Here is a 15,597-nt window from a genome sequence, read left to right as displayed (position 1 = left end):
TACCTGGCCTCAAGGCAGGCTGCTCCTCAGCTGTCTCTGCCTGATGTTTATTATTCAAAGCTTGGGAGCTGGGTGAGAGCCCAGGACCTTGGCAGCCAAGATAAACTGCCCCATATCCACCAAGCATCCCAGCATGGTCTGTATCCATCCCTGAATAGGACAGCTCGGTTGGAGGATGTTCTTAGCAGTGCTGTTTGCATTCACCTTTCCTAGCCTTAGAGGTGTCCTGTTATTCTCCTTAGTCTTCCTGTAGCCTCACCATCTAGATAAGAATTCCCAAGTCAACCATTTGTTTTATGGGGGCTCTTTTTTTTTTTAATATATTTTATTGATTTTTTACAGAGAGGAAGGGAGAGAGATAGAGAGTTAGAAACATCGATGAGAGAGAAACATCGATCAGCTGCCTCCTGCACATCTCCCACTGGGGATGTGCTCGCAACCCAGGTACATGCCCTTGACCGGAATCGAACCTGGGACCTTTCAGTCTGCAGGCTGACGCTCTATCCACTGAGCCAAACCGGTTTCGGCCTATGGGGGCTCTTTTACCTGAATAGGCAGGTGGCCTGGCATCCTATCTTTGGAGGAGGTAGGTCTAAGAACTGATAGTATTGAATCTCACACCCTGAAGTCCAGCCAAACTAAAAATTGGGAGTGCCTTTCACACAAGGCAAGTCTGAGAGGCAACCCTGATCTTTCCAGAATTGTGCTGGAGCCATCCAGTGGAATGTGATGCTTCAAAGCCTGACTGCTCCAGCCGTTTGAGTTCCTTTCCAGGAGGGAACTTGGGCTTTCGTGTCAGATTGGCTTGACGTTATGCTTGCTACCTGCACCTCTTACCTCTTTGATCTCTTATAAGATGCCACATTGAAAAGTGGAAAATATAGCCCATTGCTCAGTTGTGAGGGTGAAACTACATGGTGCATGTAAATGCTCAGCCCATGGGAGGCTCTGAATAGACAGTAGCCATTATGAGCATCATTATGATAATCCACATATGCCCCGTCTGTAGAGTTTTCTGGGTTACTAAACCCCGGAGATCTGAGTCAGTCATGAACCTTCTGTATAAATGACTTTTGCCTGCTTTTGTACTTATTATAAATAAATTGTCTTTAATTTTTGTAGTTGTTAATCCTCACCTGAGGATATATTTCCGTTGAGTGGAAGGGAGAGGGAGAAACAGAGAAACATGGATGTGTGGGAGACAAATCGATTGGTTGCCTCCCACATGCGCCTTGACCAGACCGGGGATTGAGCCTGCAACTGAAGTACATGTCCTTGACGAGAATAGAACCTGGGATGTTTCAGTCCATGGACTGTTACTCTACCTACTGAACCAAACCAGCTAGGGCTATATTGTCTTTAATTTTTGATACAGTCTTGGCGGAGTAATTCCAGAACCTGCATGGCAGCTTTTGAGATTAAAATGTTGGCTGAATTCTTGCCCCAGCCAGCTGTGTCCTGGTGTTCCTATCACTCCAGTTTTTTAGGATGCAGATTGAGGGGCGATACGGGAGCCTGAAGACCCTGAGGCGCCTCTCCTGTGCGCTGCGTGAAGCAGCACAACCCCCAGCCTGTAGTTTCAGCAGAGGCCGGGCCTCACATCCTCCCTAAACTTGGCAGTAAAAGCCTGGTTCTTCCATTCATTTTGATGATTTATATTCTCTCTGGGCGTCTAATATTAAACAGGGGAATTCCGACATGTTCCATAACACATTTACTGTAACTTGATACCATGAACTAAACTTGCTGTTATTTATCATTTCTTTTTATTTTCTCTCATTCCAGCATAAAGCCAAGGTAGAAGCAATGACCCTGGACCTCGCTCTGCTCCGTAGCGTGCAGCATTTTGCTCAAGCGTTCAAGGCCAAGAATGTGTGAGTGTTCTAGTGGAGGGTTATAGATCATAATATCTTACTATTGTAATGTCTTTATCAGATGAACATAACTGGAAGAACGCAAGGCTGTGGTGTTGTCTTGGCGTCCAAGCTGGAGGCTCATTTATATTGGCCCGGTTAAGGTGCACCATATTTTCCTGACTCTCATTATGATATGTATCATCCATCTATTAACAGCCTCCCAGATAAAAAAAAAAAAGACACAATTAAAGCACTAGTAAAAGTGGCTAATAAAAGCCAGATGATCATAAGGTACATCCTGCTTATGGACATTTTTGTAGTCTCCAAGTCAAGGGAAAGAACATTTTCATTGCACTCGGCAAGAGGACACCTCAGCTATCCAGGACGGCAAGGGAGCTGGGGATCAGAGCATGAGAAGGAGGTTCCACTGTTTTTCAAACCTGCCATGATTTTACGGTGGTGTGTGAATGTGGCTCCAAAAACATGGACTCCCATCATGAAAAACTTACTCCTTTTTTCATTCTTTTTTAGTCTTTCAGAATGCCTGAAGGAGGAAGCCTTGGCCAGAGGCTGACACATTTTTATACCATTGCATGTTAACCTCTCTTTCAGACAGAGAGAGATCAGGCCTCAGATCCAATGCTGAGGCAAGCAGTGGTGGTTACCTCCATTTTAATGGTAATATTTTGTGTCCAAGTGTTTATTTTTATGGTTCTCTCACAATTTTTAGGACAGGAAATACCGGCTTCTTATTTAACATAGGGGTTTGAGTTTCATTAAGAAGTAACTTTCAGTGGGTTGAATTATTAAACATGAGGATTAAGTTAATATTAGTAGAGGTGCCAAGGATGAGATAGTTCCAAAGGTGGCACCAGCTTTCTTGACTGAATTTGGAGAACTCTGATGCATGACAAGCTATCTTTGCATTAAACTGTTAGGATCATGAACGATGGGTGTAAGGGGAGGTATCCTAAACCAAATATTTATATGGCACTATGTAGATCTGACCCCTCAGTGCTGTCCACTATCCAATTCTCATGTTTCCCTCAATTTCCCACTCAGCAATTTTAGACGGTTAAAGAGTCTGTTCTCTGAATCCATTTCTGGATCAGGCAAGTGGCCTGAGTCCTGGAGGTTGAAGGACTGAATTAGAGTCCTCAATGAGACTTGCACCGTCCCCTAAGTGCAGGCTGCGCACTCACAGGAATACTTGGATAACAACCCTAGTTTGCCAGCAGGCCTGGGTGAGCCCTACCATGTGTGCTCTCTGTAGTGTTTGGCAATATTAGCGCTGGCCCTGCCCAGAGCTCTCAAGGAGACTCAAGTTTGGGTGCAGCAGTAGTTTTTAATATTCACCAAAGGATATTTTTTCTATTGATTTTTTTTCCTTTCAAACAGAGAGTGGAGGGGAGAGAGGCCGACCAGGAGTCAAACCCACAACCCTTCGGTCCACAGGCCAGTGCTCTCACCATTGAGCATAACTGGCCAGGACACCAGTAGCTTTTAAGTAAAAGCTACTTTGCTCACTTTCACCTTTGTCATTTATTTATCTACGTGTTCATTCACTTAACATACATGTAGTAAGTGTCTCCAAAGCCTCAGGCACTTTTCCTGGTTTTGGGAAGAGAGGGGTGACCATTGGAAGCCAAGTTATGCTGAAGCAAGCCAGAATCTCAGTTGTCAGGAAGCAGTGTTTTGTTGCGAAAGGTAATAGTAATAAGAGTAAATCACAATAGCAGCTGTAGCAGCTCATTTATGAGTGGTTATTATGGGCCTCACACTTAAGAACCTTTTGCAAGAAACCAAGATGGCGGCATAGGTTAACGCCGGAGATTGCTGCCTCGAACAACCAATTCAAGGGTACACCTAAAAGATGGAATGAACATCATCCAGAACCACAGGAAGGATGGCTGAGTGGAAATTCTACAACTAGGAGGAAAGAGAATATCGTACACAGACTCAGAGGAGGCGCAGTGCTGAAGTGAAATACTCAGGTGCGGAGTGTGCGCGCGGAGCGGGCTAGCAGCGGAGGGCGCGGTTGTTGTTTTCAATTGGGCGGGAGTTTCAGACTCTGAGCTCCAGATCCCGGCGAGTCTCTAGGTACCCAGACTCAAATGGGAGAAGCGGGACTATCTGGCTTCGGTCGGAACTCGAAGGCAGCTTTCTCTCCGAGGTTTGCAGCGGTTGCTGGGACTCTGTGAAGCAGAGCACCTAGGGACGGAACTGAGAGCAGCCATAACTGCTCGCTCCGCCCGCCCTGTTTGATCTAGTGCGACCCGCCCCGCCCAAGCCCTGCACAGAGCCATTTGCCAGATAGCCTCAGGCAAAGGCTAGATTAGCACCTCCCCAGAGGACAGAAGTTTTCCCACTGCAGACACAGCTGACTCTCATAGCCAGTTGGCCTGGAGGTCAAATCCCCCCAGTATTAACTACAACAATCAAGGCTTAACTACAACAAGACTGCGCACAAAGACCACTAGGGGGTGCACCAAGAAAGCATAAAAAAAATGCGGAGACAAAGAAACAGGACAAAATTGTCATTGGAAGATATAGAGTTCAGAACCACACTTTTAAGGTCTCTTAAGAACTGTCTAGAAGCTGCCGATAAACTTAATGAGATCTACAAGAAATCTAATGAGACCCTCGATGTTGTGATAAAGAACCAACTAGAAATTAAGCATACACTGACTGAAAGAAAGAATATTATACAGACTCCCAACAGCAGACCAGAGGAGCGCAAGAATCAAGTCAAAGATTTGAAATGCCAAGAAGCAAAAAACACCCAACTGGAAAAGCAAAATGAAAAAAGAATCTGAAAATACGAAGATAGTGTAAGGAGCCTCTGGGACAGCTTCAAGCGTACCAACATCCGAATTATAGGGGTGCCAGAAGATGAGAGAGAGCAAAATATTGAAAACCTATTTGAAGAATAATGACAGAAAACTTCCCCCACCTGGTGAAAGAAATAGACTTACAGGTCCAGGAAGCGCAGAGAACCCCAAACAAAAGGAATCCAAAGAGGACCACACCAAGACACATCATAATTAAAATGCCAAGAGCAAAAGACAAAGAGAGAATCTTAAAAGCAGCAAGAGAAAGAAACTCAGTTACCTACAAGGGAATACCCATACGACTGTCAGCTGATTTCTCAACAGAAACTTTGCAGGCCAGAAGGGAGTGGCAAGAAATATTCAAAGTGATGAATACCAAAAACCTACAACCAAGATTACTTTATCCAGCAAAGCTATCATTCAGAACTGAAGGTCAGATAAAGAGCTTCACAGATAAGGAAAAGCTAAAGGAGTTCATCACCACCAAACCAGTATTATATGAAATGCTGAAAGGTATCCTTTAAGAAGAGGAAGAAGAAGAAAAAGGTAAAGATACAAATTATGAACAACAAACATGCATCTATCAACAAGTGAATCGAAGAATCAAGTGAACAGATAATCTGGTGATCATAATAGAATCAGGGACATAAAAAGGGAATGGACTGACTATTCTTGCGGGGGAAAGGGGTGTGGGAGATGCGGGAAGAGACTGGACAAAAATCGTGCACCTATGGATGAGGACAGTGGGTGGGGAGTGAGGGTGGAGGGTGGGGTGGGAACTGGGAGGAGGGGAGTTATGGGGGGGAAAAAGAGGAACAAATGTAATAATCTGAACAATAAAGATTTAATTAAAAAAAAAAAGAACCGTTTGCATACATTTTCTGGTTTAATTCTCAAAGCAACCCTTTGTGGTAGGTGATGTGTGGTATCTCTGTTATACAGATGCAGAATGGGAGACCAAAAGAGTAGGTCAGTTATTTGAAGGCAGCTGGCTGGGAAGCAGAGGGGCTCTGTTCCCGTGGGGTTCCTTACTCCTGCTTCCCCTCCATGCCGAACTATCCTTTCTTTTACATGGGGTGAAACCAAGATCAGAGAAAGTGAGTGACTTTCACAGGCTCACTTGGCAGGTTGGCAGCAAATGTAGGGTTTTTATCAAGCTCTGACTTTTTTGCCCGCTCCTGACACCACACTGCTCCAGCAAGAGCTTAGATGTACTGCCTCTCCTCACGTCCTCCCATTCTGTGTCAGACCGCATTGTGAGCAGGCGGTTCTGCTGGAGAGAGCCAACTGTTACATAAAATCACTGTGTTCCAAGTCTTAACAGGACCATTAGTTTTTAACCATTACGTAGTTCAAAAATCATCACATTCAACTGCCTTTTGTAATCGCCAAGCCCCAACTTCTTAGAGAAAGCTATCACCCGTTTTGCCCTAATCTTAGATTTTAGCAAATGATTTTGAATTTGTATATTTCTGGGTTGAGAAACAAGGGTGATTTTCCTTTTAGCAAACCCTGTACCACAAACCTCTTTTTTGATGTCTCTCGAGAGGACAGTGTTTTACATGTTTTAGAGAAATATTGTGGTGGGGAAAATATGCATAAAAAAAAGCGAGTGATTTCAACGTTTGAAATCCTGCCAGTGAAATCTCTCCTGGATAGGCAGGCAGCAGTTCAGCACTTACAGGTCTTTAGATACTGAGAACTGTCAGAAGTGAACTTAAGTGTTGGTGACTGGGCTGCCAAAAAAACATGTGTAGCTCTATTCTTATAATCACCTCCCATCTTTAGACATTAAAATTTCCATGTGTGTAAAATATAATGACAAATGAAAGTAAGGCTGCCAGTTCAGAGCCAGCCTCTTTCTGTGTTGGGGAACTAAGGAGAGGAAACACCGTTACATTTAAATTTCATGTGGATGCCCCCATTCCATATCCCATTTTCAAGCCTGTCTGTAAGCACCCCGGAAGTTTTTCAGGCTCCCTTTTCCTGCATGTCTTCCCTGTGTTCACATTCCAGCACTGCAACATGCAGCATCTTGTGTAGACTGAGGCCCTGAGACTGAAAAAGGTGGAAACAGATGTGCAATGGAGACCATGGTACAAGACTTGGCTCACTGTACTCTGGAGCCACCCTTCATCTGCCTTCTAGTAGGAGGAGATGCGGACTGGCCTATTCTGGGAAATCATCTTCTGTGTTGGGGGTGGGAGTGAAGCCATTTCAAAATGAGCACTGCTAATGTGATGATGCAAAAATCACTTTTCCTTTATTTTGTGCAAGGCAATGTGCTAAGCACATTTGTCTTTAAATTCTTACAGTAACCCTGGGCATTAGTCATTTTTATCTCTATTTTACAACTTGAAGGTCCCAGCTTTTCAGAGAGAGTCTAAATGGCTTTCCTCAGGTTAGCAAGTTGTGAGTTCCAAAATTTGAATCCAAGACTGAACTCAGAGAGACTACTGTTTTTGTTAATTCTCAGACTCCAGTCATAGTTTTCAGGGTGGATTTCTGTGTTGGTATGTATTGCTGAGTAATATGTTACTTTGTAATTTAGTAGTCTAAAACCAGTTAAAACAATAAATATTTCTATTCTCTCTTCCTCTTTCAGCTTGTTTAAGACAGTATTTGAATAATAAGGTCAATGCATTTTTAAAAATATATTTTATTGATTTCAGAGAGAAAGGGAGAGGAATAGAGAGATAGAAATATCAATGAGATGTTTCATCATCTATTGGCTGCCTCTTGCATGCCCCTTTCGGGGGTCAAGCCAGCAACCCAGGCATATGCCCTGACTGGGAATCACAACGTGACCTCCTGGTTCATAGGTTGATACTCAATTACTGAGCCACACCTGCTGGACAAGGTCAATGCATTTTAATAAATAGTTTTTCCCTCAATTATTTTTCTTAAATTAATGCAACATACAAGGTGGGGCAAAAGCATTTTTTTACAGTTGTGCATATGGAAAATAATATAATAATTAATAAATACTAATTCAAATATTTCAGGTACTCACAACTGTAAACCTACTTCTGCCCGACCCTATTTGTTGAAGGGCCCAGGTTGTCCTGTAGAGTTTTCTGTAATCTGTACATTAGTGACTGCATACCTGGGGTGTCATTTAACATGTTCTGGTGTCTACTATGTTTCTTGTGACATGGTAGCTAAGTCTAGAGGCTTGAACAAATTCCTGTTTAATTTTCTGGCAAGCATAGCTCATAGATGGTGAAGTCTTCCATCAAGAGGGCACATATACCTGGTTGATAAAGCCAGTTTTCTCAAGGCTCAGCACACCTTTATCAGCCCCTTCTTCTGGCCACTCTCTCCTGGTCTGCCCACCCCATTTTCATTCACTTATTGTGTTATTCTCCCCTCACTCTTCTGGGTGGTCAGCCCAGGAAGCCTCAGCCTGCTTCCAGACAGTTCTCCCAGGAGTTAGTGATGGTGGTGGTCAGCCAGTGTGTCTCAGGTCGAATTATTTTGGGCATTACTGGAAAGTTCCAAACCAAAGGCTGTGGTAAATCCCAACCAAACTGAGTTTTGAGGGATATTTTTGTTTCAACTGCAATCCTGGAGTGTAGCCAGACTCCATACTGCCTGGCAGCAGAGGCATCCATCAGAGCATGAGGACTGGGACCCTTACAGATCATTCAGACCACATGTTGGGATTTTCTGTGATGGTTCTGGAATAGTAACATGTTGTTTGTGGCGATTTTGCACATTTTCACCCCTAGACCTATGTCTAGTTTATTGAGAAGCACCCATTTTGAATAGGGTCTGGAAGAGCTCAACAGCTCCGAGACCTGGGAACTCCATAAATATTTTCTTTTTCACATGTTTTATAGTTTGACTTCCATAGATTCCTGAAATAATGAATAGCAGGGTTCCAATCCTGGAATTTTAAAAGTTGGTGGTGGCATGTAATGTATAGCAAATCCAATTGCTTGCAACCCAGTAACCAATCAGCTCTTTTAATTCTGACCAAGGTCTTTGGTTCATGATGGAAACTAACTGAAATTGATAGTAAGTTCATATTAACATAATACATGCAGTTCTGAAGGTTTCTAGAACTTCATTGTTGATCATGGATTTCTATTTTCTCTTCTTAACTTTCTGTCTAAAGTATAATTTAAATAAATTAGGCTTCCTTAATTTTAAAGAAACAATATAGGATAGTAATGTTTAAAAGGAAAGATTAAAAGTTTTCTACCCCACCTTTACTTTTTAAATATTTGAAGGAGAAAAATCTTTAACAAAGTTATTTATTTTCACTTTTTACTAAATTACTTTCAGAACTTGCATGTACTAATCCCAGATATAATATTCTTGGATTCCTATTCCAAATTTTGCTGTCTCAAATTCTTCTATGGAAGTGGGTGGGCTATAAATTATAAATAAATTCCAAATTTTGAGGGATAAATTACCCCGAAGACCATTGTATAAATTATGGCTTAATCTTTCTTTCTCTCCTCAACTTAACTTTAAGAATAATGTTTTAGCCAACATATCTGCATTACTCTTTGCTCAACATGAGAAATCCATTTCTGGTTTGCCTAAAAGAGGATCATGTTGCTTTGCTTTTCTACACTGTATGAAAACTAAAATAAATAAAAACAAAGAGTCAGGTTTTAGGTGTAATGAACTTTCTAAATCTTTATCTTAATTATGACTCTTTAAGGAAAAAATTTAAAAGTCTGTAAGTTAGTTTTCTGCCATCCCATACATTTTCCATCTTAAGTTATTAAAAAATCATATTGTGAAACATTTAATATATTTACAAACATCAAGAAAGAATGCTTCCCTCAGAAGTAAATTTTTAATCTGAAAATTAACTTTCAGCATTATTTGCTTTTATATAATTCTTTAGAACTCTTTCTAAAATATACTGTCATTCCTTAATAAACAGAAATACTAACTTTAAGCATTGCAGTATAGTACAGGGGTAAGCACACTTTTGTATAAAGGGCTAGAGAATAAATACTTGAGACTTTTCATGACATAAGATCTCCGTTGCAGTTAGCTCTGGCTTGTAGCATGAAAAATACATGGACAATATTTAAATGGGTGAATATGACTGTGTTCCAGTAAAACTTTATTTATCAAAACAGGTGATGGGCTGGATTTGGCAAGGGCCACAGTGTGCCAACTGCTGGTGTAGTGGAAAGAATACAGAGTTTTGGGATCAAGTGAACTTGGATTTAAATCCCAGCTCTACTACTTACTACCTTTGTGGCCTTGGGAAAAGTCTTAGCATCTCTGGGCCTCACTTGCCAGATGTATATAAAGTAGAGGATCACATATACCTGTTAGAGTTGTTGAGGAGAATAGCCATAATGTATGAAATAACCAGATACAGCTCAGTGCACTGTGCCATTGACTGTTACTAACATGTATTTTTTATCATCTTGATTTTTAAAAATATATTTGTTTATCATCTAATTTTTTAAATATTTTTCTTGATTTCAAAGCGGAAGGGAAAGGGAGATAGAAACATGAATGATGGAAGAGAATCATTGATCAGCTTCCTCCTGTGTGCCCCATACAGGGGATTGAGCCCGCAACCCAGGCATCAAACTGTGACTGGGAATCAAATTGTGACCTCCTGGTTCATAGGTCAGTGCTCAACCACTGAGCCATGCCAGCTGAGCAATCCTAAAATTTTAAATAATACATATAGATAAAATAGAAACAAGGAATTGACTCAAACAGGAAAGGGGAATAAAAATAGACTAGTAAGATGTGATCATAGAGGAAGAGAGTCTATCTCATAAGGTCTTTCACATTCATTAAAAATTGGGCCTAAGAATGAGCTTTGGGATTCCTGGCCATCAAGAGAAGAGAGGAATTCAGCTTCACTTTGCCCACAGCAAATAAGCATGACAAGATCAAGCAGAAAAGGTTGTTACTACAGTGAAATTCCACTGAGGACCACAGAGTACTGAATACTCTTCATTGTTAGTAAAGCCATGGACTTGAGGGATATTTCAATTTTCTTTCAGTGTAAATAGCTAGACCAGAGGTGGGCAAACTTTTTGACTCGAGGGCCACAATGCGTTCTTAAACTGGACCGGAGGGCCGGAACAAAAGCATGGATGGAGTGTTTGTGTGAACTAATATAAATTCAAAGTAAATATCATTACATAAAAGGGTACGGTCTTTTTTTTTTTTTTAGTTTTATTCATTTCAAATGGGCCGGATCCGGCCCGCGGGCCGTAGTTTGCCCATGGCTGAGCTAGACTCTGTTTTCTTTGCCATTATCACATCTGTTTCACCTGGCTTTAAGTAGCTTTTCCAAAGTTGCCTTAAGAGCAGCCTGCTTTCAATGGTTGCTATTTGAATGATATATATTTTCCCAATCTGATACTTTTAACCTAAATGTACATTTAAATGTAGAGAATGTATCTCCTATAGATGGCATATACTTGGGTATTTCCAGAAATGATTTAGGCTGAAAATCTCTGCCTTTTGATTTAATTTTTAATCCATTTGATTTTAATGTTATTATTTATACTAGAGGCCTGGTGCACGAAATTGGTGCACAGGGGTGTGTCCCTCAGCCCGGCCTGCACCCTCTCACAATCTGGGACCTCTCAGGTACGGTCCCTAGGCCTGGCTTAGGGACCTGGCCGGCAATCAGGGCCTATCGGGGCTTTCCTTCCCCTGGCTCCCAGCAGCTTGCCCTGCCCCTGCTGCTGCCACTGCTTGCCATCTGTGAGGCACTGCCCCTTCCCCCGCCACTGGTCACCTCCTGCTGCAGGCAACAGGTGTGGGGTGCGATCACTTGGCTGGCCTGGGCCCCCCTCTGCCAGGTGATTGCTGGCCGGCCCCGTACCCCCTACACAGTGTCTCTGGCCTGGACCTCCCTCTTTGGGGCGATCGATCGTGGGGCTCCATGGTGGATTGCCCAGCAGAGGGAGGCCCCACCCACCTGGCCGGGGCTCTGCGATCTATCGCTACGCAGAGGGTGGCCTGGGCCTCCCTCTTTGGGGTGATTGTGGAGCCACCCCCTCCATCGAGCACCCTGCCGGCCGATGGCCTGGGCCTTCCTCTTTGGGGCAGTCGATCAATCATGGAGACCTCCAATCAATTGCCCCATAGAGGGTGACCTGGGCCTCCCTTTGCAGGCGATCGTTGAGTGAGGTTGAGCCCCCCGACCAATCACATCTCACCTGTCTTGGCTGGCCTGATGCTAGCGTGTGTCATAGCATGGTTGTCCAGAAGGTCGTTCAGTCAATTTGCATATTATGCTTTTATTATTATAGACTAGAGGCCTGGTGCACAAAAATTTGTGCACTGGTGGGGGGGGCGGTGTCCCTCAGCCCCACTTGTGCCCTCTCACAGTCTGGGACCCCTCGGGAGATAATGACCTGCTGGCTTAGGCCCGCTCCTGGGTGGCAGAGGGCAGGCCCAATCCCTAGGTGCAACCCCTGGTTGGGCTCAGAGCAGGGCCAATTGGGGAGTTGGAGCGCCACCCCCTGTCATGCACAGAGCAGGGCGGATCGGGAGGTTGTGATGCCACCCCCTGTCACGCACAGAGTAGGGCCAATAGGGGAGCTGGGGCACTGCCCCCTGTCACACACAGAGCAGGGCGGATCAGGGGGTTGGGGCGCCACCCCCTATCACCCACAGAGCAGGGCCAATCAGGGGTTTGGGGCACTCCCCCCATCACACTCAGGGCAGGGCCCATGGGGAGGTTATGGCTCTACCCCGTCACACACAGAGCAGGGCCCATGGGGGGGGGGGTTGGGGCGCTGCACCCTGTCACACACAGAGCAGGGCCAGTCAGCGGGTTGGAGAGTTCCCCCCTATCAGGCACAGAGCAGGGCTGATCAGGGGATTGGGGCGCCTTCCCCTGTCAAGAACAGAGCAGGGCGGATAGGGAGGTTGTGGCCCTGCCCCCTGTCACACACAGAGCTGCAGGGCGATCAGGGGGTTTGGGCGCTGCCCCCTGTCATGCTGCTCCAGGGGCCAGAAGGCCTCGCGGCTCCACTGATCCTAGTGCTGGGAGGCCTCGCGGCTCTGCTTGACATCAGGGCAGTGAGGACTCGCTGCTCAGCTGATCCCAGTGCTGGGAGGCCTCGCGGCTCTGCTGATCCCAGGGCATGAAGCCTCGCAGCTCCGCTGATCCCAGGTTCGGGAGGCCTCGCGGCTCTGCTGATCCCGGGGCATGAAGCCTCGCAGCTCCGCTGATCCCGGGTTTGGGAGGCTTTGCAGCTCCGCTGATCCCGGTGCTGGGAGGCATATTACCCTTTTACTATATAGAATGGAGGCCTGGTGCACGGGTGGGGGCCGGCTGGTTTGCCCTGAAGGGTGTCCTGGATCAGGGTTGGGGTCCCGCTTTGGTGCCTGGCCAGCCTGGATGAGGGGCTAATGGCTGTTTGCAGCTTGTCACACCCCCTTCAGGGTGGGGGTCCCCACTGGGGTGCCTGGCCATTCTGGATGAGGGGCTGATGGCCGTTTTCAGGCTGGCGGGTGACTGAAGCTTTCAACCTCTCCTTTTTTTCTTTTTTGTTTTATTCTGGGATTTATTTACCTTCTATGGCTGTCACTAGAACTGAAAGCCGGCTTTAGCTCTGAGGCTAGGCCCAGCTCTGAGACCTTGGCTGCTGATCTGGGTTTGTTTGGATTCTATAATTGAAACACTGTTTCAGCTTCAGCTCTGAGGCGGCCGGCTGGCTGAAAGCAGGTTTCTGGGGATTTTTTAGCTTCTATATTTGTAACATAGTTGCTTAGAGTGCAGCTCAGAGGCCGGCAGCGGCAGGCGGGGAACGTTGGCTTCCTCCGTCACTGGAGCAAGCAAGCCTCCTGTTCACTTCAGCTTCCTGGCTGCCGGCCACCATCTTGGTTGGCAGTTAATTTGCATATCGCCCTGATTAGCCAATGGGAAGCGTGTCAGAGGTATGGTTCATTACCATGTTTCTCTTTTATTATATAGGATAGTTGGGTTTATGTCTGCCATTTTCCTTTTTGTTTTTCTTATGTCTCATGTCTTTTTAATACCTTCATGCTTCTGATAATACCTCCTTTTATATTAAGTAGTTTTTCACGTCAAAATTTTAATATTTTAATGCTATTTTTACTGTTTTGTTATTTTCCTAGTAGTTGCTCCGGGATTAACCATATACATCTTAATATAAGAGAATCTACCCCAGATTTTATTTACCACAGATACTAACTTTAATTCTAGTGTAATATAGAAAAATGTATTTCTATATGTCTATATTCTTTTTCCTATATTTTTGCTTATATTATTATACCTAACATAATGTACAAATACATAGATATATTAAATTCATCTTCATTAAAAAAAAAAAAAGAGCAACCTGCTTTGAATAAGTGAGGTACCATGGGATATATTCAAGATAGTGAACTTGCTGCGTACTGTGGTATACCAAAGTATTTCACATGCCTTCTTCTCCCCTCTGTTTAGTTTTAAATGTTTCCCTTCCTCTCATTATTTATCTAGTGCTTACAATAGTACCAGGATCTGGGCTAGACATGGGTTTTAAACATTTGTCATCTCATTTCTCCTGTGCCTTATCTCTCTCTTATAGTAGTCATGAAACTTAAGGACATTTTCATAACTTTTCATAATAGCCATATTAAAAAACATATGCTAGGTAGAAAAGAAAAAAATAAGCTAATTTAATTAAGGGCCTCTTAGCAGTTAAATTTGTCAGAAAAAATTTTCCATGAGCCTTTTGCCATCATTAAAAGTCATCACTGCTAAGGAATACATGAAAATGTGTTTGAATTAACCACAACCATGTTAGCAAAATAAACAGTTTTGATTTCCCAACAGAATTCTAGGGTCAGCCATCACTATCATGTTTCATAAAATCAAAGTAATGTATGTTAATTGAAGATACACAAAAAAGCCCCTTCCAGGAAGAATAGAAACCCAGCTTTGAAGGGTAAATACAATTACTCTGTGGTTGCCTCTTCCTTCCCACACTCGTCAATCCACCAGTGCTGGTGTTATATCATCAGCTTTAGCAAAGAATATTAATTTTGTTGCTGGTATTCAACAAAGATCTCTTAAAGCAGTTGACTATAGCACAAGTCAGCAAAGTTTTTCGAAAAGAATCAAATATTTATTTAAATATCTATATAAATATGTTGTCTTTGTGAGCCAGATGGTCTGTAGCAACCATTCAGTCAGTATTAAGTGCATTTTGAGTGTTGAATGAGACCATCGTAGGGCAAAAGTAGCCTCTGTTAAAGTGTAAACGAGTAGACATGGCTGCGTTCTAATAAAATTTTATTTAAAAGCAGGAAGTGAGTTGGATATTTTATTTGATCTGGTGATTGTGGTCTGTTAATCCTTGGACTAGAACTCACTATTCCTTGAAATGTAACTCATTTTAATAGCATCCTTTCTCACTATGAGAAATAAGAGCGATTTTTCTTAGAAAATGGTTTATGTTAGATCTGGTCAAGATAAATAAGTACATATAACCATTGTTGTGTGCATGGTTAATTTTAATTCTCTGCAGAAAGTGCTGATACTTAGAGGCTGATCAAAGAGATGAGTTTGAGTAGAACAGTGTTCTGTGATGAGTTTGGTGTAAGCAGGTCAACTACCACAAATAAGTATTGTTTATTTATAATGAGGACACTGTAGTCCTAATTGGGACTTGGAACCATATAATGATGATGATGATGATAATTATTAAAATTTATCACCTATTTATTATGCATCATGCTCAGTTAAGCACTTATATGCCATCCCATTTTATCCTCATAAGAACTCAGAGGGTAGAACAAAAGGCTTGAAGAGTGGTAGTATCTTATGGTTCAGCCTAATACAATGATGAACCACATCTCACAGATCAAGAAATTGGAGCTTAAAGAGGTTAAGGACCGTGACCAAGGTTATTCTAGCGAGTTGGTTGTGAGGCTAGAACTGAGTC

At 43.3% G+C, this 15,597-nt stretch overlaps 1 protein-coding gene across 1 annotated transcript in view; it reads left to right on the top strand.

Moving 5' to 3' along the window:
* Positions 1-15,597, top strand: part of WWOX (WW domain containing oxidoreductase) — a 930,714-nt gene that overhangs the window by 235,377 nt on the left and 679,740 nt on the right. The window contains exon 6 of the mRNA XM_036345466.1: positions 1,786-1,874. Within this exon, the coding sequence (XP_036201359.1) occupies positions 1,786-1,874 (89 nt within the window). The remainder of the gene's footprint in view (positions 1-1,785; positions 1,875-15,597) is intronic.

This window comes from Myotis myotis, unplaced genomic scaffold (genome assembly GCF_014108235.1).
Source record: "Myotis myotis isolate mMyoMyo1 unplaced genomic scaffold, mMyoMyo1.p scaffold_m19_p_19, whole genome shotgun sequence".
Taxonomy (NCBI): domain Eukaryota; kingdom Metazoa; phylum Chordata; class Mammalia; order Chiroptera; family Vespertilionidae; genus Myotis; species Myotis myotis.
This window is presented reverse-complemented; position numbering and strand designations above follow the sequence as displayed.